At 65.7% G+C, this 18,503-nt stretch overlaps 3 protein-coding genes across 5 annotated transcripts; 1 reads left to right on the plus strand and 2 right to left on the minus strand.

Annotated features, from left to right (window-relative positions):
* Positions 1-1,645, minus strand: UQCC4 (ubiquinol-cytochrome c reductase complex assembly factor 4). The gene is made up of 2 exons (XM_069570463.1): positions 893-1,645; positions 1-816 (listed from the first exon to the last, which is right to left on the minus strand). Exons 1-2 carry the CDS (start codon positions 910-912, stop codon positions 441-443), a joined length of 396 nt encoding a protein of 131 aa, XP_069426564.1. The 5' UTR covers positions 913-1,645; the 3' UTR covers positions 1-440.
* A 5,542-nt stretch (positions 1,646-7,187) lies between these two features.
* On the plus strand, positions 7,188-10,696 carry PERCC1 (proline and glutamate rich with coiled coil 1). 2 transcript variants are annotated; one of them, XM_069570511.1, is made up of 3 exons: positions 7,188-7,318; positions 7,480-7,544; positions 8,556-10,696. In XM_069570511.1, the coding sequence occupies exons 1-3, from the start codon at positions 7,264-7,266 to the stop codon at positions 9,381-9,383; spliced, it is 948 nt and encodes a 315-aa protein (XP_069426612.1). In that variant the 5' UTR covers positions 7,188-7,263; the 3' UTR covers positions 9,384-10,696. The 2 variants fall into 2 exon arrangements, with proteins under 2 accessions (XP_069426612.1, XP_069426613.1); XM_069570512.1 differs by lacking the exon at positions 7,480-7,544 and having other exon boundaries at positions 7,241-7,318.
* CCDC154 (coiled-coil domain containing 154) lies at positions 9,960-17,322 on the minus strand. 2 transcript variants are annotated; one of them, XM_069570489.1, is made up of 17 exons: positions 17,198-17,322; positions 16,885-17,101; positions 16,609-16,798; positions 16,424-16,470; positions 16,037-16,132; positions 15,477-15,600; positions 13,926-14,027; positions 13,723-13,851; positions 13,392-13,516; positions 12,974-13,100; positions 12,759-12,896; positions 11,794-11,913; positions 11,646-11,722; positions 11,148-11,265; positions 10,662-10,748; positions 10,211-10,398; positions 9,960-10,103 (listed from the first exon to the last, which is right to left on the minus strand). In XM_069570489.1, exons 1-17 carry the CDS (start codon positions 17,256-17,258, stop codon positions 9,974-9,976), a joined length of 2,076 nt encoding a protein of 691 aa, XP_069426590.1. In that variant the 5' UTR covers positions 17,259-17,322; the 3' UTR covers positions 9,960-9,973. The 2 variants fall into 2 exon arrangements, with proteins under 2 accessions (XP_069426590.1, XP_069426591.1); XM_069570490.1 differs by lacking the exons at positions 13,392-13,516; positions 15,477-15,600; positions 16,037-16,132; ... (2 more) ...; positions 16,885-17,101; positions 17,198-17,322 and having other exon boundaries at positions 12,759-13,100; positions 13,723-14,748.
* Positions 17,323-18,503: the final 1,181 nt, after the last annotated feature.

Here is an 18,503-nt window from a genome sequence, read left to right on the forward strand (position 1 = left end):
TTACCAACTTAAAATTTTATTGTTTGTTAAACTAACATTAATTTATACACATCACAGTACACTGTAAGATACAATGTTTAACTCTTCTGCCAGTCACTCTGTCTCAGAAAGTGGATCACCCTGGACTACAGGTGTCACTACGTTGCTTTGTAAACATGATGATATACGAAGACACCACAAATCCAACAGCACATGCTGCGACCTAAACCTTTCCGTGGACCTGAGAAAGCTTTCCGACGTATTCGATGGGAAACGAGCATCAGACAAGGAGCCGGTTCCGATCTGCTGACATCCTGTGTCGCCTTCAAGGGGTCAGCTTGGCCAGGTGGGTCATCCAGGTCCCTCAGTCTCAGGACGCGCGTAATAACGGGGACAGAAACGGTCAAGCACGACGCCAAAGCCTAAGGGCGGAGGTCTGTTGCTTTGCTCCTGGCACCCCATTAAGTCCTCGCCCCGTGGGCCACCGGAGCTCCAGGCTCTTCAGAAGTGTCGCTAGGCTCCGGTACCTCTTCCAGCAACATCCGTCTCAACCACCGGTCCGCGCTGGTCTCCTTCCTGAAGAAGCACCAAATGACCAGACCCATGAGGGACAGGCTTAAGGGCAGCACCACCCACCAGGATCGCTGCTGCCCGGTTCCCAGGGACTGCTTCACTGTCCAGCGGAGCGGCGCGGCTCCGCTGGAGGAAAACCGAAGGGGCAGGTGAGGATCATCCTCTTCGTCGCCCTCGGCCGCGAGCTGGGCTCGAGCCCGGCCGCTGGGCTGCGGAGGCGGGCTTCGGGAAGCCCAGCGCACGAGCCTCAGCGCCCGGAGCGCCCTGGAAGAGAGAAAGCAGTGAGCGCCCGCGCCCGCCCCTTCCGCCCGAAGTCCCGCCGAGACCCCGTGCAGCTCACCCGGCCGCCGGCGCGGACATAACGCCGCTCCTTGCGACCCCGGCTCCGCGATCGGCGCCGCCGCGCGCCGCAATCCCGTCACTTCCGTCGCACGAAGCCGGAAGTTCGGTGCTGTTCCGGGCCTCCGCGCACGACTACAGAACGTGGGTCCCCGCTCGCGCAGCGGAAATGACTCACGTCCTCCTGCAACCTCTTCCGTAGCAGGCCCGCCCCCGGTCGGCCGCGCGGGCATGCCGGGAAATGTAGTTCACGGCCGGCCCGAGGCGGCGCTAGCCTTCCTCGAACTGGGCTTGCGCCCCAGGGCTGAGGCCTGTCTGCGGGGACGGGGCTTTAGCATGGTCCTCCGAAGAGCTCGCCTCAGCGCGGGTCCCCCGATGACGGCCCACACTACGCACCCCTCCCGCCGTGACGGCGCAGCCCCGGACGCCTCTTCCCCCCGCCTCGCGCCGCTGTCTTGCTCTCTTCGTGGGACTTCAGTCCGTCCCGTGTCGACTAGTGTCCCCGGCCCCGGGGCCGCGGGCCCGCACCCAGCCCTCGCGCTCTGCGGGCTCTGAGCTGCGCAGCCGTCGCCGCGTATACACCATCCGCCCTGCTTGGCAGGCGCACTGCTCAGCCGCAGGACCGTGGGCCTCACCCACGGCACCAGGGCACGCCCGTGGCCCTCCCCACGGAGCCGACGGGCACTCGGGCACGTTTCCCTCTTCAGGCCAGCGGGACCACCTGCGCAGGGCCCGGAGCGCCATTGTTGTGGATGGAGGCTGCAGCGTGCTCCTCGGGGACCTTCCGGTCCACCTGCAGGAGTCAGGCCGGGAGAGGCAGCCCTGAGCTGTCCCGGGACTCCCTGTCTACCCTGTTCCCCAGTCAGCTCTCTAGGGAAGCTACTGGAGCCTTCTGCCTTCAAGGCAAACTGGCGCTGGGTCAGCTGAGCCGTCCTGTCTGGAGACCACATAGGAGAACCCAGGCATCACCACAGACTCTGTGACGATGTGGGAATGTGCTGGGGTGGGGGTGAGGGGGCACTTGGTGACAAAATCAGATTACAAGGCCACCTTGTGAGCTGTGACATTTGAAAAACAAAAAGCACATGAGAGGGGGCTTTTTTTTTTTTTGGTCAGTTTTCCCTTAACTTTCAGGGTGTGTTGAAGGTCAGCCACTATGGTGGCTAGTGACCTCATTTTTGCAGAACCAGGTGGCGAGACAATCTTTGGATGGCAGCTGTAATTTGCTGCCTCCCTGGTTCAGCGCCTTTGCCTCAAGCATATTCTGCACCTGCTTTCTGGTGGGAGAAGCACCAGCCTCGGGGATCCCGCCACACCCCAGGAATGCTGGAGACACTTGAGCAAGGGTGGCGGACTGGAGCTCTTCCTAACTCAGCAGCACCTGGGAAGTCTCCCCACCTGGGGAAGCCCAACCCTGAACCCCTGGTGGCGGCTCAGCTCCAAACCCAGGGCTGTGTTCAGAGCTGCTGTGTCAACAGAGGTGCCTCTGTATGCTCACGTCCTCCTCACTGGGCTCCGCCCTACCTGTTCCACCCCAGAACCCCACCCAGAGTCACTGCTGAACCAGTTCAGCCACAGGGAGCCCCAGGAGCAGCTACTATAGGAAGGAGGATGGACCACAATCATTCTGGTGTGCAGCCTATAGGGCTTCCTGGGAGAGGTGAAGACAGCCTGAGCAGGTAGCCTCAGGAGGACCCTGAGGCTAGGGGCTGAGCTGCTGCCTGCACTGATGCAGCCACCTGGTTGGTCTGCTTTCCAGCATCTGGGCACAAGCTGCCCTGGACCAGCAGAGGGGGCTCAGAGCTGGGGAGGCCAAGAGCAGGGGCTGGAGGCGGGGTGCTGGGACCCTACCCCCGTGCAAGGCAGCCTCTAAAGGGTCATTAAAACTGTCTTGATGACTGCCTTGGATGCGTGACAGAAACTATACACCTGGACAGGCACCTCTTGAGCCTCTGCTTCCTCGGCTGTAAAATGGGCATCTCCTGTCCTTCACGGCTGCTTTCAGGACTGGAGCTCTGCCTGAGGGGCCCTCAGCAGCCCCCGGGGCAGCTGTTAATGTTAATGGGACAGCGTGGAAATGTCCTTCCATCCTGAAGCAGTGGATGTTCCCTTATGGCCGCCAGGCTCTTAGGGTGCTCTTTCAGAGTCCGGGAGGAGCAGTGCAGGCCACAACAAAGATTTAGCAAATCCACATGTCCTCTGTGCCCAAGTCCTGCTGGCCGGGTCTCCATTCTAGTTGAAGGCATGATGCACAGGACACGGGGTCCTGTGGAGTCAGCAGGCCCTGATCTCTGGGAGCTGGTCTGGGGCTCAGAGCTGGGTTCTCCCATGGGACAGAAACAACTTCAGAGAACATCCGTGTTGGACCAGGGCACTCCATGACCACAGTGGCTCAAGACAATCACGTCTGAACACAGACAAGACATGGACGTGGCCCAAACCTCAAAAAAATACCAAATACCCGCTTCTTGGCTAAGGGGAGGGACTCTGGTCATTCACCAGCCATGGCTGTCCTCCTTCTGGACAAGATGTATTAAGACGCTATACTAGGGACACCCCTGGTGGTTCCGTGGTTAAGAATCTGCCTTCCAGTGCAGGGGATGTGGGTTCAAACCCTGGCCGGGAACTAAGCTCACACATGTTGGGAGGCAACTACTGAGCCCATGCACTGCAGAGCCTGTGCTCCGCAACAAGAGAAGCCACTGCAAGGAGAAGCCCGAGCACCGCGATGGAGAGTTGTCCTCCCTCTCAACAACAAGAGGAAGCCCGCGAGCAGTGAGGAGCCTGTGTACCGCAACAGAGACCCAGCACGGCTAAAAAGAAATACAGCTTTTAAGTGATGCTACACTCGACTGAACAATGTTCTTCCAAATTCTGTCCCCCTGGAGCCCACCACATGATCCCTATTTGGAAAGGTCTTTGTGGATGTAATTAGTTATGTCATATTGGATGGGGTTTCCCAGGTGGCACTAGTGGTAAAGAACCCGCCTGCCCGTGCAGGAGATGTAAGAGATGCGGGTTCGATTCCTGGGTCAGGAAGATCCCCTGAAGGGAATGGCTACCCACTCCAGTATTCTTGTCTGGAGAATCCCATGGGCAGAGGAGCCTGGAGGGCTACAGTCCATGGCATCGCAAAGAGTTGGACACGACTGAAGAGACTTAGCACCCACGTATGCATATCAATTGGATAGGGTGGGCCCTAAATGGTGTCCTTAGGAGAAAAGACTCAGAGACACGTGGGGAGAAGGCCATGCCAAGAGGTGGGCGGAGACTGGAGTGATGGAGCCAAGAGCTGAGGAGCTGGGAGGATCCTGGCTGCACCAGAAGCTTAAAGAAAGGCCTGGAAGAGTCTCTGTCTCAGAGTCTTCATGGTTTCAGATATCTGGCCTCTGGAACTGTGAGAAAGGAACCGTGTTGTTTTAGCTCCCCCAGCCCCGCCTTGTTGGTGATGCTTTGTTACAGTAGCCCTGCCCCAGAGCACAGCCCCCCCCACACACCGCTGAACCCAGAGCCCTTTGTTAAGGCCCGCCTCCCGAGACACCTGCACTGCAGGCCGTGAGCTCTCCCTGCTGAAATCCACGTGTTCCGTGACGCGTGTGTCCCCTCTGGCCTCTGGCTGGAGAGTGACAGCAGCCCCAGATGCTGGGGTTTGCTTGACTCTCCGACGCGGGGGAACCCCGATGGGAAAAGCCACAACCAGATGCTCCTGGGGCCACCCCCAGAGTGTCTCCAGGACCCTCCCCTTCCTGACCCCAGCAATCTTGGCAAGGCGCTGGGTGACAGGTTCCGCACACTGGCAGCGATGCCCCTGCCCCGCCCCCCTCCCCGGGGCATAAACCAACACCTCAGCCTTCATTATCTCAAAGCACACACAGAGCAATCTCACACGGGCCTAATGCTCCTCTAATGGGAGGGAGGCTGCCGCCCAGTGTGCCTGATGGCGGGAGTAATTTACTGTAGCGCCACTTGAGAGCTGACATATTGGACCTATTGATTTTCCCTGGGAAGATCAATACAGGGTACGTGGGGACAGGCAGGGCCACCACCTTTGGAAAAGCAGAGCCTGTCTCCTGGGGGCCAAGCCCTGAGAGCAGAGGTGGGGGCGGGTGGGCACAGAGTTGTGAAGGCCCCACGCTGCGCACAAGGGGGGCTGGCTGGGAGCAGGCGCCGGAGGGCCTGGCAGCCTGAGGGCCTTAGCCCCTGGCCCACTCAGGGGCCCCAAGGGTTAGGGGGCTTGGAGGCCACTCCATTCCTTGGCTTGAGGCCCCGCCCCCATTCAAAGCCAGCAGGGACCCTCTGTTCTGTTGCCCCGTGTCCGTCCACACGGCGCTTGGCCCCTCTGAAGGCCCCTCCGCCTTCCCTCTGAATCATGGCCCGTGGGGTAACCCAGGACTGCCTCCCATCTCGGGGTCCTCTGCTCAGTCAGCCCCGCTGGGTCCCTCTGCCAGGTGAGGCGACGGCAGTCCCCAGGGCGAGGGAGTGGGCATCCTCGCCAGGCCGTCCCCGCTGCTGCAGCGCCTTCACTGCCCCCTCAGCGCCCGCAGACCCCCTCCTTCATGAAGCCCCCTCTGGCCACACTGCAGGGCCTTCTCCAGGGCAGGGCTGCACCTCACCTTCCTCAGCCCGGCGCCCCCCAGCCAAGGACCCAGCACAGGCGAGGGCTGGAGACTGACCCACGGGCCCTCCTGGGGCCTCCACCCAGATTGCACTGCCCTCGCCACCCTGTGGGGCTGACCCAGAGCCTAGCCGGACTCCAGCCTCTCCTCAGGCCTGGGCCCTGGCTGTTCCCGACAGGGAACTGCAGCTGGGGTCCAGGCAAATGCTGGGGTCCAGGCCTGGGTCGGTCACGGAGGGCACTCCTGGGGGCTGTGTCTGGGCAGAAAGGGACCCTGGGGTCCCAGCCACCCTGGGCAGCCACTGGACCCTGAGCCCCAGCTTCCCTTGGCTGCTGCGAAGGCCCCTGCAGGGCAGGTCACCAGCCTGGCCTGGGGCGGTCGGTCCCTAGGGTAGAACTTTGCGTTTCCTGTCACTTCCCCGAAGCCAGGTGAAGCCAGTCCTGAAGGCAGGCGTTGGGCCCTCCCGGTGGCAGAGAAGTGACTCGCAGCTTTCAGCAGGGCAAGTCCCCCCACAGTCCCCACTAGGACCTCCGTGGGATGGGAGAGGAGCAGCCCCCTTGCAGAGGGCGGTGGAGCCTGGAGCTGAAGGGCCCTGGAAGGGGGTGTGCAGGTGAGGCCTGCAGCCGGAGGGAGATCTCGGCCGTGAGTGACCCTGGGGCCCGGGGGCCAGGCACACGCCAGGCTGGGAGGGGCTGCTACCTGTGCTGAGAACCTGTCCCCGGAGCACTGGGGCTGCTGTCTGGGAAGAAAGCACCCAGCTGCACCCACGCGTGGTGGGTGACGAGGCAGAACAGTTTCCCCCAAACCATGTCCACATGGACCTCAGAAGGGAACCTCATGTGGAAGGAGGGTCAGCGGGGCGAGGTCAAAGGGACTGGAGTGGCCCTCAGTCCGAGGACAGGTGTTCTCGAAAGAGCAGGGAAGCTCGGACAGGGACACAACACGGGGTGGGGTGGGGCGGCCTCGGGCAGGACCTTTCACTTCCGGCTTCTGGCCTCCAGGGCTGTGAGAGGCTCCCCCCGCTCTGCTCAGCCCCCCAGTTTGCTGGGAACTGGCTGGGAGAGGGCAGCAGCACACGGAGGGGGCAGGGAGGATGGCCCGGGAAGCTGCTGGGGTCAGGGCCTGGCTCCTGGGCGGGGGTTGGCAGGGTGCAGGCCTTCTGGGGTCCCGCTCGCGGTGGTGACTGTAACTGCCTGGGAGATGCGGTGAGGACACCCCTGGGAGGGACCCCCAGGGCTGAAGGGGCTACCACGTCCCTCGGAGGAGGACCCAGATGCCAGAGAAGCAGGTGCCGAGGCCCTGGGGTGGCAGGGGTTCCTTGGGGTTTGCCGCACATGCACTCACAGCTCTGGGGCGGGGGGAGGTGGTGGGAGCGGCCTGGCTGGTGGTCCCTGGCCCTCCTGCACATCCAGGGCCGCTGCTGGCCCAGAGCCCAGTCACCCAGGACGCTGTGGGGGCAGGATGTCCTCTAGAGAAGGCTACTCCAGAAGTCAAAATAGCATGAAATTTAATTTTCCGCCTATTTGACAAGGCTGGGTCTGGGCCCCAATCAGCGGCTGAGATAAGGGTCCTCGGCCGGGTGTGAGCCAGCTGGGCGAGTGGCAAACACTCCACCGTCCCCAGGCAGGCTGAGGCTCCCCCGGCGGGGCCCTGGTTGCTGGGCGCTAAAGCAAACGGGCTCTATTTGCCCAGTCTGCGATGACAATGCAGTCCTCAAATATTTGCTGGCCTGGCCGGCCACAGAGCTCGGCTATAAATGCTGAGCCCAGGTGGAGGTGGGCCTGCCCAGCGGGAGCTGCAGGCCGTGGCAGGTAGGAGCCAGGCTGGGTGGCGGGTGGGCGCGGGCAGCAGAAGGTTGTGGGCTCCTCTGCCCAGGTGGTCTCTGCAGACCACCCATCCACGGGGAGGGGTCACCAGCAGGGTGGGGAGGGCCAGGGGGAGACAGGACACCCGAGGCTTGGCTCCCCACCAGCGGCAATCCGTGCCCCAACGCTGAGGCCACGGGACACCCAGGCGGAGAAGAGAGACCCCAGAACTGTGAGCAGACGGCAGGGGTAGGGGGCGGGGAAGGGGAGCTCCCCTGACTCCGACTCCTCTCCCCTCCCCCACACACAGCGTGGTTTCCTAAAGCTGGGACCCCTTCCCTCTCTGAACCCCCTTCCCTCTCTGAACCCCCTTCCCTTTCTTCCTGCCCCCTGCCAGGGTGCCCCAGGAGGCTTCTTGGCCAAGGGTTGGCCTGCCTGCCTCTCTGAAGCAGAGGAGCTTGGCCTGTCCTGGGGTGGGGGCCTCCCGCATTCAGAATCAGCTCCCGCATCCCCCACCCTGCCCACAGCCCCCCTTGGTCTCCAACCTGTCAGTGACTTGCCCAGTCCTGCCTGCACCACCTCCCCACACCTAGCCTCAGGCTAGGAACATGCCAGGTGACCCCCCCCACAGAGAGCACAGGGAATCCTGGGGCGGTGGGGGTGGAGAAATGGCTCTGCCCTCCCCCAAAGACCCCCCAGAGTCACCCGCAGGGCCCTGAAGCCCCCAGACTTCCAGGGACAGAACAGCTGGGTCAAGGTGGCCAGGCCTGGCCTCCCGGGCTCAGCACTGGCACCTCAGGGACGGGGGGGGACCCTGCCAACCAGACACTCATGGGGGGCACCAAAGGGATCTCCCGCCCCCGCCCCACCAGCCAGCCTGTGTGTCAGGGGCCACAGCGACCCTGCGCTGCGACAGCGCTCTGCCCTCCAGACCCCACAGCCGCCCGCAGCCCGCCCAGCCGGCTCCCTGCCCCCGGCCCGCTCCCGCCTCCGAGGCGCTGCTTCAGTGGCACTGTCGCCAAGCCCCCAGCCCACAGGGCAGGATGAACCCGCCCCTCGGGGTGACCGTGGCCAGCAGCCCCCTCCCGCCGCACCCTCCCGCCCGCGGACCACCACCTCGTCTCTCCCCAGACATCAGCCGTCCCTGAGCTCGGCGCCTGCCCCAAGCCTGCAGTGGCTGTTCCCCTAGTAGGGCTGGGGGCCCCCGACCGCTATCCTGTCCCCTCTCTGCCTCCCTCCACAGCCGGAACCTGCTGCCCCGACACTCCACGAGGAGATGGCCGCGGGGGTCATCCGGCCGCTCTGTGACTTCCGGCTGCCCCTGCCGGCCCTCCGGCCCTTCCCGCCGCCTGCCCTGGAGCCCCCAGACACTTCCGAGGAGGAGGAGGGGGAGGAGGAGGAGCTGGAGGCCGAGGGGCCAGAGGGGCACAGCCCAACGCCCCACAGCCCAGGCTGGGCCCCCGAAGTGCCCCCCCTGGACCCCAGCAGCCCAGAGACGCCGCTGCAGCTGCTGCGGTTCTCGGAGCTCATCAGCGGCGACATCCAGCGGTACTTCGGCCGCAAGGACCGGGGGCAGGACCCTGATGCCTGTGACATCTACGCCGACGGCCGCCCAGCCAGCAGCTTGGCCAGGGAGCTCTCCTGTGCTGACCTGGTGCACCCAGCCTGCAGCGGCCCCCTGGAAGACCATGAGGCCACCGAGCCGGGGGGCTGCTCCCCGGGGTGCCCCGAGGGGCAGGTGCGCGGGGCAGGCCTTGGCAGGGATGGGCCGCCGCTGCTGGGGCCCCTAGCCGAGCTCTTTGACTACGGGCTGCGGCAGTGCTCGGGGCCCCAGGCGGTGGGTGGGCGGCGACTCAGGCTGGAGCGCAAGTATGGCCACATCACCCCAATGACCCAGAGGAAGCTGCCCCCGTCCTTCTGGAGGGAGCCGGCGCCCAGCCCCCTGGGCCTGCTGCACCCCGGCACACCCGACTTCAGCGACCTGCTGGCCAGCTGGTCAGCAGAGGCCGGGTCTGAGCTGCTAGGCACGGGGACCCCAGGCCTGGAGGCGGTGCAGCTGGCCGAGGCCTAGTGATCACTCGAGGGTCAGTGGGGGTGAGCCAAGGGCTCCAGGCATCCGGACTCACCTTCCTGCCGAACTGGAAGGAGCCAGGGGACCCCCAGCCACGGTGGCCACCAGGACTTGGACCAGCTCAGGTTGGGGCTCCCCAGGCCAGGGCAGGGGTGGCTGGAGCTGCCCAGGGGCTCTTCCCACAGGAGGGAGGGCAGGGCAGGAGCTGCAGCCCCTCGGAGGTGGGGGCTCAAGTCCACATGGTGTGGGTGAGTCCCATGTCCCCCAGGCCAGCCCCCGAGTTTCCAGCCAGTGGTGTAGGGCCACCCTCTGCACTGCCCGCTCGGGCAGTAGCCAGGGCCAGCTACTGGGCCAAGGGCTCTCTGGTGGGGCAGGAAGAGGACACCATCTTGGTGTGGAGCGAAGGCCCGGGGGGGCACAGTGCTGTGGGCAGGAGGCCCTGTGGAGCTGTGGGGTCTGGGCTTGGTGGCTCTGGCTGGAACAGGTTCTGGGAGGCTCAGAAAGACCCTCTTGGTCTTTTCTCTGCCTGGGGCCTCCTGCCCGGCCCCGGGAGGGAACTCTGGACTCTCACAGGAATGGGGCGGGCACATTTATTTCTGGGGAACAGGCAGGGACGAGAGTCGGCAGGCAGGCTTCTGGCCAAGGGGCTTCTCCAAGGCCACGCTCCTGGGAGTCTGCCGGGCTGCCAGGTTCATGAGAGCCGTCTTCCACTGTAGCCACCTGCCCGAGACACTGCTCACGCCCGGGGCCCACCTCCATCCCCTGCCCTGCGGCCTCCCCCGAACCCGGACTTGCAGGCGCTCTGGAAGACGGCTCCCGCTGCCCACCTCACAGCCTGATACACGCCCCAGTGATTCACAGGGACCACGTCGTTGGGGGCCACGTCCTTGACGAAGAGCTGCTGCCGCCCCAGGGACATGGGGCCCCTCCTGCTGCTCAGTGTCGGGGCCCAGGGGCCCTCCTCACTCCACAGGCGCAGCACGCTCTCCTGCAGGGTGGCCACTGCCTCCGCGCGCTGTGGACGAGGGAGTCAGACCAGACGGGGCCCGCCAGTGGGGATTACCTCCCTCTGGACAAACCCGGGCCTTATCTGCCGGAAAACGCAGCTTGGGCCAGACATGCAGACAGACAGACAGCTGCGCAGAGAGGAGAGTAAGGGGTGGCCGGGCTGGGGGTGGCGAGGGCAGCAGGGCATCAGGCCCTGCACAGAGGAAGGCACAGGCGGCTCACTTGCAGGCCTGGGGGGCAGGAGCGGCCAGCACGGGGGCCGCCTCTTACCAGCTTGGTTTCTGTATTAAACTTGAGATTCTGGATGGTCTTGTTGTCCTGGATGCTGGTTTCCAATTTCATCATTTGGTTCTGAAACTAAACATGGCCCCCTATTCGTGGCCACGGACACAGAGAGTCTGCAACCCCGGGCGGCAGCCCCACCCCAGCCATTCGGGGCAGGAGGCTCTCCCACGAGAGGGTCCAGGCCCCTGGGTGGAAGCTGGGAGCATCACTCTGCCCAGTGACAAGGCGGGACTCAGCAGTTCTCAGGGCCGCTTTCTCCCCTGTGACCATGGGCGTGCCCCAGCATCCGGGGGCCCATGCGGGAGCCCCCACTGGCACTCTCAGAGGCCGAGGTGTGCAGAGCCAGCAGCAGGACGGCTGGTTCCATGAGCCTTGCCCCACCCGCCAGGCGGTGTCCTGGATCAGAGCCTCCCTGGTTGGGGGAGGTCTGCGTGGCCCCTGCCCCCGCCAAGTGTGCCAGGCCCTGGGTACCGTGGCCAGCTTGCCCTGGATCTCGGCGATCTTGCGCCCGGGGTTGCCCTCTCTGAGCAGCTGCACGGAGGACAGCAGGGCAGCCAGCTCCTGCCTCACAGCCTCGACCGCCAGCTCTCTGTGGGCACAAAGGCGGGGCTGCCGGGCTCTGGGAGGGCCCGCGGGCGCATGCAGGGCGGTGGAGGGAGGAGGCCCTGGGTAGGGCAGGGGCACTCAGCCTTGCTGCCCCTCTGGTGGGCACTGGGGGGTCCCCAGGAGGTGACGGGGGAAGGGCAGGCCCCAGCAGGACCCAAGCCCAAAGCTTGGGGCCCCAGCCCCACCTGGGGCACGTGGGGCTGGGGAGGGCTCGGGGCAGCCACAGGGGCGGGGGCTTGGGGAGGACGCCCACCGTCAGGAGGCCTGGGAGGCCGCAGGTGGTGCTAAGATGACTGCCCTGCTTGGGGGTGGGGGCAGCCCCGCCCCGAAGGGCCTGCCGGCCCTGTTGGAGCCGGGCCTCACCTGGCTGTGGCCTCGGCAGAGATCTTGCAGTCCGAGTCGCTCTTGTGAAGCACGCACTTGTCGGTGACAGACTCTATCTGAAACATGGAGTGGGCGGGCAGCTATGGGCAGGCACAGCGGGAGGAGGGACCGCCCAGCCCGCACCCACCTGCTGGGGCAGCTGGTCCACTCGCTCCTGCACCTCCCGCAGGTGCGCCTCTGCCTCCTCTCGACACCGCGTCAGGCCTTCCCGCCACCGCTGCTCTGCGACCGCCCACTCATTCTGTGTCTGGATGGGGCACCAGTGAGGGCTGGAGCCCAGCGGGAGGGGGAGGGGGGACGGGAGGACAGACGGACACGTGGGTAGACCCGACACGGTCACCCGCACACAGCAGAGCTCCTAGAGGGCAGGGGGCACCCGCCTCAGGTCTGAGCAGGTCCACGCTAACTAGACACAGCCTGGCCAGGCACACAGCGGCCCGGCTCCCTGCCCCAAGTGGCCCACAAGCCTGTGCAGACAGGGACTGAAAACAGGCGCCTGCCCCACCGTCAAAGGGTGATCACGTGTGCACACGTGTGTTCACAGCAGGATTGAGGGCATCAAAAGGGCAGCAGCTCAGTGCCCATCAGCGGACAGATGGATAAGCTGTGGTCCGTCCACGGTGAGATGTCACAGCCGAGAAAAGGAGACACGTGCTGATGCACAGCACGGATGGACCCCAGACGCGCAACGCTCAGTGAGAGACACTCACAGAGGCCACAGGGTGTTCGGTCCCACTTAGTGAAACATCTAGAGCGGGCAGATCCACAGACAAGAAGCAGATCAGTGCTCGCCTGGGGCTGGGAGTGTCTGCGGACACACGGGGTTTCCTTCAGAGGGGAAGGAGAGGTTCTAGAAGTGAGCATGGTAGTGCTTGTACAGCTCAGAACACACAGAGAACCACGGAATTCACACTCTGAAAAGGTGGACTGGTGTGTGCCCTGAACCTCAATAGAGCTGTTAGAAAAAGAAGACAAAGAACCCCTAGGAGGAAGCTGCTGTGCTGGCCACTCTGTGGAGCCCATGCCTCCTGGGCCCAGGGCCGTGAGGCCAGTTGCGGGGGAGGCGGGGCCCCTCCTGTCTGGGACACTCGCCTCCTGCAGCCGCATGCTCAGCGTCTGCTCCTGCAGGTCCAGCCGCCACCTCAGGGCCAGGAAGTGGTCACTCAGGTCCTTCACCTGCCTGACCAGCTCAGCCACGGACACCTCCAGGGCCTGGCTCTTCTCTCGGAGCTGCGGGGGGCGGGGCTGAGTGTGCCGCCTGCCTGGAAGGGGGCCCTGCGAGCCCGCCCCTCGCCCGGCGGCCTCACCAGCTCCAGGGCGCCGTGCGTCTCCTGCTGGGCCAGCTCGCTGGCCAGCTGCATGGCCTCCAGGTTCTCCTGCAGGTAGGTGGCCAGCTCCCCAGCCCGGCTGTCCTCCAACTGCCCCTTGGCGTCCCTGGGGGTGGGTGCCACAGAGAGACTGACTCTCAGCCAAGGCTGGGCCCCACCTCGGGCACTGGACCAAGGCCACTGGCATCAGAGCCTTCCAGGAGGCCCCAGGGACGAGATGATGGGTGTCATCCCAGGGGCCACTAGACTGGGCTGTGTCCACCGCTACCACTCAGAGCACCCTGCGAAGGACAGGCCGGGGTGTTGAGGGGAGCCCCACTACAAGGCCGCCCGTCTGCCCTGGGGCACCGTGCTAGGAGGTCACCCGCCCTGCCCGAGGGCCTGCTCGGCCACCCACCAGGCCTTCTGCTCGGCCAGCAGGACGCGGTTGAGCGACACCTGGTTCTGCTGCACAAACTCGGTCAGCTGGACCACGGCCTTGTCCAGGCCCCGGCACTGCTCCAGGAGGTGGCACTCTTCCTGCTGCCGGGCGGAGGGGGCCTGGCACACTGCCCGCCTGGCGCTGCCCCTACACGGCCCGCATGTGCCGTGCCACCCCCCTAGTCTCCCCATCACCCACCTGGCATTGCTCGTCCCCCCACCTGGGCCTGCGCCTCCCTGCTGCCTGGCAACGTCCCCACCCTCTTTGCCTAGCACCGCCCCCCAACCTGGTACCGCCCCTCCCCCACCTGGCACTGCCCCTGCAGGGCCCGCACGCGCTCTGTGTCCAGCTCCTGCAGCTGCCGCCACCTGCCCTCCAGCTCCTCCCGCAGGGCGCTCTCCGCCCGCAGCCGCGCGCTCTCTGAGGCCTTCATCCTCTGCAGCAGCCAGTGGCCATGAGCCTGGGGCGTGGGGGCCGCGGCCACTCCCCCCTCCCCCAGTAGGGGCCCACCTTCTCCAGGGCCAGGAAGCTCTTCTGCAGGAAGCCGCAGAGCCGGGCCTCCCTCTTGAGGAAGCGGAGGCTCATCTCCTCCCCCAGCTTTGTCATCTGGGCCTGTGGGTGGGGTCCATCGCGGTGGCCACGGCCATGGGCATCCCCCACGCCCGCCCCCTCGCCCATAGTGCCATGCTGTGCTCTGCCCAGCCTTCTCTGTCGGAGGCAGCTCTGGTCCCCCACATGCAGGGCCGGGCCCGTCACGCCCTCCAGAGGTCGGCAGGTGGGCAGGCGGGGCCCTGGTCCCCAGGGGCAATGAAGAGGCCCAGGACACACGTGGTCCCCACAGTGACCCCCAGATCCTTGGGCCAAGGGACACAGCAGACCAGCCACCGATCCCACCCCTGCCAGGAGCTTGATGTCCGTTTGAGCATGGGCGCACACACGCAAACACGTGTACACACACCTTCGCTCGCACGCTGCCTGCCCTCGCCCCAGAGCCCAGGGAGGAGACCCTTCCCCTTTCTCCCTCCATTGTTCCCTTCCTGCCTCGCCAGGGGTCTGGGTGCAGCCCCGCCCAGCACCGCCCCCGCCACACGCCCACAGGCACAAGGCACCCTCTCCTTTTAAGGCCGGGAGGGCCGCCCCCAGTCCAGGGCAGGTGTGCCCTGAGCCGGCACAGGCCTCCCCACCCCATGCAGGCTGACCCAGAGCCGGGCTCGGCTGCTTCTGTAAAGAACCAAGAGGCAGACATTTGGGTCGATGGGCCCAGGGTCTCTGTCACAACCCTCCAGCTTTGCGGCTCCTGCGCCAGAGCAGCCGTGGGCAACAGTAGACAGATGACCACAGGCTGGGGAGCCTACTCAGTGCCCTGGGGCGCACTAGGGGGGTGGCGGGCCAGCCGGGCGTGGGGAACCCTGAGCCCCAATGCTGCCCGGAGCACCTGCCTCTCGACTGGGCCGCACACCACCTTCCCACAGGGCTGAGGGAGGGCAGCAGGCAGCGGGGCAGCTGAGCTACGCGGGCAGTAGCTGGGGACACGGCACGAGGCCTGGTCTCCATCTGCAGAGCTACAGAGTCTGGGCAGAGGCGCACTGCCCCAGCCCCACCTTGTAGGCCACGCACGCTGGCCCAGCAGCGGGCCCACCGGGATATGCATGTCCATGTGCGGGGGTGGAGGGTGGGGAAGGGCCTCAGGGTATGAGCTTCTGTTTCCTGATCCAGGGGCTGGTCCCTCAGGACGGGGAGGCGCTCGTGACGGACTTTCTGTGGGGGAGGACGTGCTCCGTCTTGCGGCCGTGGAAGTCAGCGCAGGGCACTGTGGTCTGGCTCGTCTGACCAAGGAGCCGACATGCAGAGACCCCCATGGCTAGTGGCCACCATGGTGCACAGCGTGGGTCTTGGGGGTTGGCCCAGGTCCAAACACATGGACAGAACCAAAAAGAGCTGGGGAAAGGAAGAGCCCGCCAACGGAGGAAACGCTGGCTGGGAGGGATCCGGCGTGGACCAGATCACTGGCAGCTCATCGGCCGCTCAGACACCTGTGCCTGGCCTGGGCCTCCCGGGTACCTGCATCCTGGCCACCTCGTGGTCCACCTTCTGGCCCACCTCCTCCTGGCTCTTCTGCAGGGCCCCACAGGCCACCTCGCGGTCCTGCTCCTCCTGCTTCAGCTTCCCGGTCAGCTCGGACAGCCTGGGGGCAATGGCTGCAGGTGATGGCAGCCCAGCTGGCCAAATGGCCTTGGGGGGCCCCAGGGATGCTGTGGGGGCCTGGACACCACGTCCTTCTCAGGCCTGAGCCTGTATCCGGGGGGCGGAGACTGATCCATGGGCTGGCAGAGCGGGGGGTCTGACCTCACCAGGGTAAACGCCAGACGCCCAGTGCATGTCGCCCCCGCACCCCCACCCCGGGATGGTGAGAGCTGGGCTCCCTGTGAGCGTGATGACGGGGGAGGGGCGGGGTGCAGACCCTGGGCTCGAGTGTCTTTTCCCCACAGAGTGTCCACAGGGGTTCTGAGGCCTCTGGTCAACCAGCAGCTTGGCACCCAGGGCGGGGGGACGCCTGCCCTGCCATGGGATGCCCCCAAGACCACTCGGCAGGTCCAGAGACTGCCACCACAGGGGCCCACCTGAGGCTGGCCTCCTGCTCGGCGCCCTTCCGCTCAGAGTCCTGGAGCGCCTGCTTCCTCCGGATCTGGGTTAGAGCCTCCCGGACTTCCACCAGCCTGGCACAGAAGAGGCATCTCTGCCTGGGGCCCGCCTGCCCCCTCCCGGCGGCCAGGAGCAGGCTGGGCAGCCTTCAGGGTGGGGGCTTGGCCAAGCCTCAGCCCCCTTCCTGGGCTCCTGGGCTCCAGCAACCAGGCCTTCTAGAGAGGAGCTGAGAACAGATTTGTAACCTGAGCAAGACGCCACGTAGGAGGGAACCAAATCCTGGGGCTGGGGCCCACGCTGGCCGGGCAGCAGCGGCTGCTTCCCCAAAGGCCCTCTCCCTCCCCCAGGTCTGCTCTGGGGGGTACCTCTTGTCCAGAGCCTGCATCTGGTTCTGCTGCTGTGGGCCAGGGAGCTGCGAGGCGGAGACACAGGCTGAGTGCAGCCGGGGCCTCGGAGCTGGACCCCGGGGGTTGTCAGGGTGCTGGGCCTGGGCTGAGTGGGGCTCAGGTTCCGGGGAGGCACTGCCCCCAGGCCTCAGGACACTCCCCACCTGGATGTCCTCCTTCTCGGGGGCTGGAGCTGCCTGCCGCGCCTCCAGCTGCAGCCTCTTCAGCTGTGTGTCCTGCAGCTGCAGGCAGGCCCGCACCTGCAGCAGCTCCCGCAGCAGGCTCAGCGTGGCATGCTCGCAGCGGGCCCTGTGTCCCCGCAGGGACGCCACCTCGGCCTGCAGGTCGGCTACCCTGGGGGGCGAGGAGCAGGCCGTCGGCCATCTATGTGGGGCGGCGGTACTGACCGCAAGGCTCCCTTGCCTGCCCTAGGAGCTCACCACTGCTCTAGCTGCTTCCAGCGCTTCGGGGTGCCCTGCTCCAGGTTGGAGGCGTCGGACGGCAGGCGGCTGCACGCATCATTCTCCAAGACCTCCTCCAGACTCAGGGGCTCGGGGCTGGCCAGCTCTTCCTCCAGGAGCCCCAGGTCCTCCAGGGCGATGGTGCTCAGCTGGGAGGGCGGCGAGGCCTCAGATGAGGGGCTGCTGTCTGTCCTCTCTACAAGAAGGTGCCTTGGGGTTCGCCTTTGGGGCTGATGGGGGAGCTGCTCCCAGATGGACCCCAGACCCTGCCACGGGCACCCGCTGCGCTCACCGTGGCTCATCCCCCTGGGCATACAGCGAGGCCCAGGGAGGGCTTGGCTCCCGCCGTCCATACAGGAAGCTCAGGCTCAGAGAGGTCCAGGCCCCGCCTGAGGACACGCAGTGCTGGACAACAGAAGCGGGACAGTGCTTGCCAGCCCCAGAGGTGGCCGGGGCTGTGAAGGGAGCCGGGGCTCCCACGGACACAGAAGCTCTCGCCCAGACAGGCCCCCTAGCTCCAGCCGCCACTCACAGCTTCACCTGCAGCACCGCTTGTGGTTGGCTCGCGTCATGCGGCGGCCCAGAGCCAGACCCAGGGGTGGGAGTGAGGGGCAGGGGCGAAGGGGGAACGGTGGGGAGTCAGAGCCGGAAGCTCGGGGTCGAGGGAGCACATGGGGCGCAAAGAGGCCACCCCTGCCCTCACATCCCTCCTTCCAGGACAAAACCAAGGTTGGAGGGCAGTGGGGCTCTGCCGGAACCTTCTCCCCAGCAGAACCTCCTGACTTCACGGCCCAACTGCCGGTGGAACCCGAGCCCTTAGCTTCCCCGTCCCAGCGAGGCCGCCCCAACTGCCCACTCTCAGATGGACCTGAGGGACGCCCCTCCAGCCATCGGGGGAGTGGCTGCCGGCCACTGGGTCAGCCAGGGAGCTCCTAGCCTGGTAGGAGGGCTGGCCTGGAAGCGATCACCCACCCTCTGGTCAGGGAGCCTGAAGGCCAGGACCACACCCGGTGGGAGGGGCGGCCATGCCAAGGGCATAGGGCCACAGGGGCGATGCTGGGGCAGGGCCACCTGGAGGGTGCGGCCGCAGGGCAGGCGCAGCCCCGCAAGGAAGGGCAGGCCGAGCAGACCTGCAGTCCACTCTAAGGAGGTAACTAACATGCCGCCCAGCCCCTCTCAATGTCAACGCCTTGCGCCCGCGCTCTCCTCATGCCTCAGCCTGCAACCAGGTGCTGGGGGTGTCGCATCTGGCTTTAGGCCTATGTGGACACTCGGGCCCCTCACCCCACCCAGGTGGTCCCCCTCCCAGTTGCCAGACCTGCCCACGAGGGCTGTCAGGGGGCTTCCCTCTGACAAGGTGTGCCTGTGTCAAACGCAACCCCTCCCCAGGGAGCCCGACGCCCTGCGGCCGCATCACACACTCTGGAGGCCGGCAGGTGAGGGACAGGGTGGCACTGAGGGGCCGCATCCTGACCAAGCGGCCGTGGCCTGGGGGCCTCCGAGTGTGGGGACCGGGGTTGTGGTCGGGAGGCAGACGGAGGGAAGACTGCCTTCTCCAAGGGCTCTATGGTGGTCCCAGGAGCAACGTGGACGAGGAT

The sequence above is a fragment of the Ovis canadensis genome, chromosome 24 (assembly GCF_042477335.2).
Source record: "Ovis canadensis isolate MfBH-ARS-UI-01 breed Bighorn chromosome 24, ARS-UI_OviCan_v2, whole genome shotgun sequence".
Taxonomy (NCBI): domain Eukaryota; kingdom Metazoa; phylum Chordata; class Mammalia; order Artiodactyla; family Bovidae; genus Ovis; species Ovis canadensis.

Coding starts and splice junctions, on each gene's coding strand:
- UQCC4 (XM_069570463.1), bottom strand. CDS start 912: ATGTCCGCGCCGGCGGCCGG. Junction 817..892: donor ATGTCCGCGCCGGCGGCCGG/GTGAGCTGCACG, acceptor TCTCTCTTCCAG/GGCGCTCCGGGCGCTGAGGC.
- PERCC1 (XM_069570511.1), top strand. CDS start 7,264: ATGCTGAGCCCAGGTGGAGGTGGGCCTGCCCAGCGGGAGCTGCAGGCC. Junction 7,319..7,479: donor GGAGCTGCAGGCCGTGGCAG/GTAGGAGCCAGG, acceptor GCTCCCCACCAG/CGGCAATCCGTGCCCCAACG. Junction 7,545..8,555: donor AGAAGAGAGACCCCAGAACT/GTGAGCAGACGG, acceptor CTCCCTCCACAG/CCGGAACCTGCTGCCCCGAC.
- CCDC154 (XM_069570489.1), bottom strand. CDS start 17,258: ATGGACGGCGGGAGCCAAGCCCTCCCTGGGCCTCGCTGTATGCCCAGG. Junction 12,897..12,973: donor CGCACGGCGCCCTGGAGCTG/GTGAGGCCGCCG, acceptor CGCCCCCCGCAG/CTCCGAGAGAAGAGCCAGGC. Junction 11,266..11,645: donor TCTGCCGAGGCCACAGCCAG/GTGAGGCCCGGC, acceptor TTGTGCCCACAG/AGAGCTGGCGGTCGAGGCTG.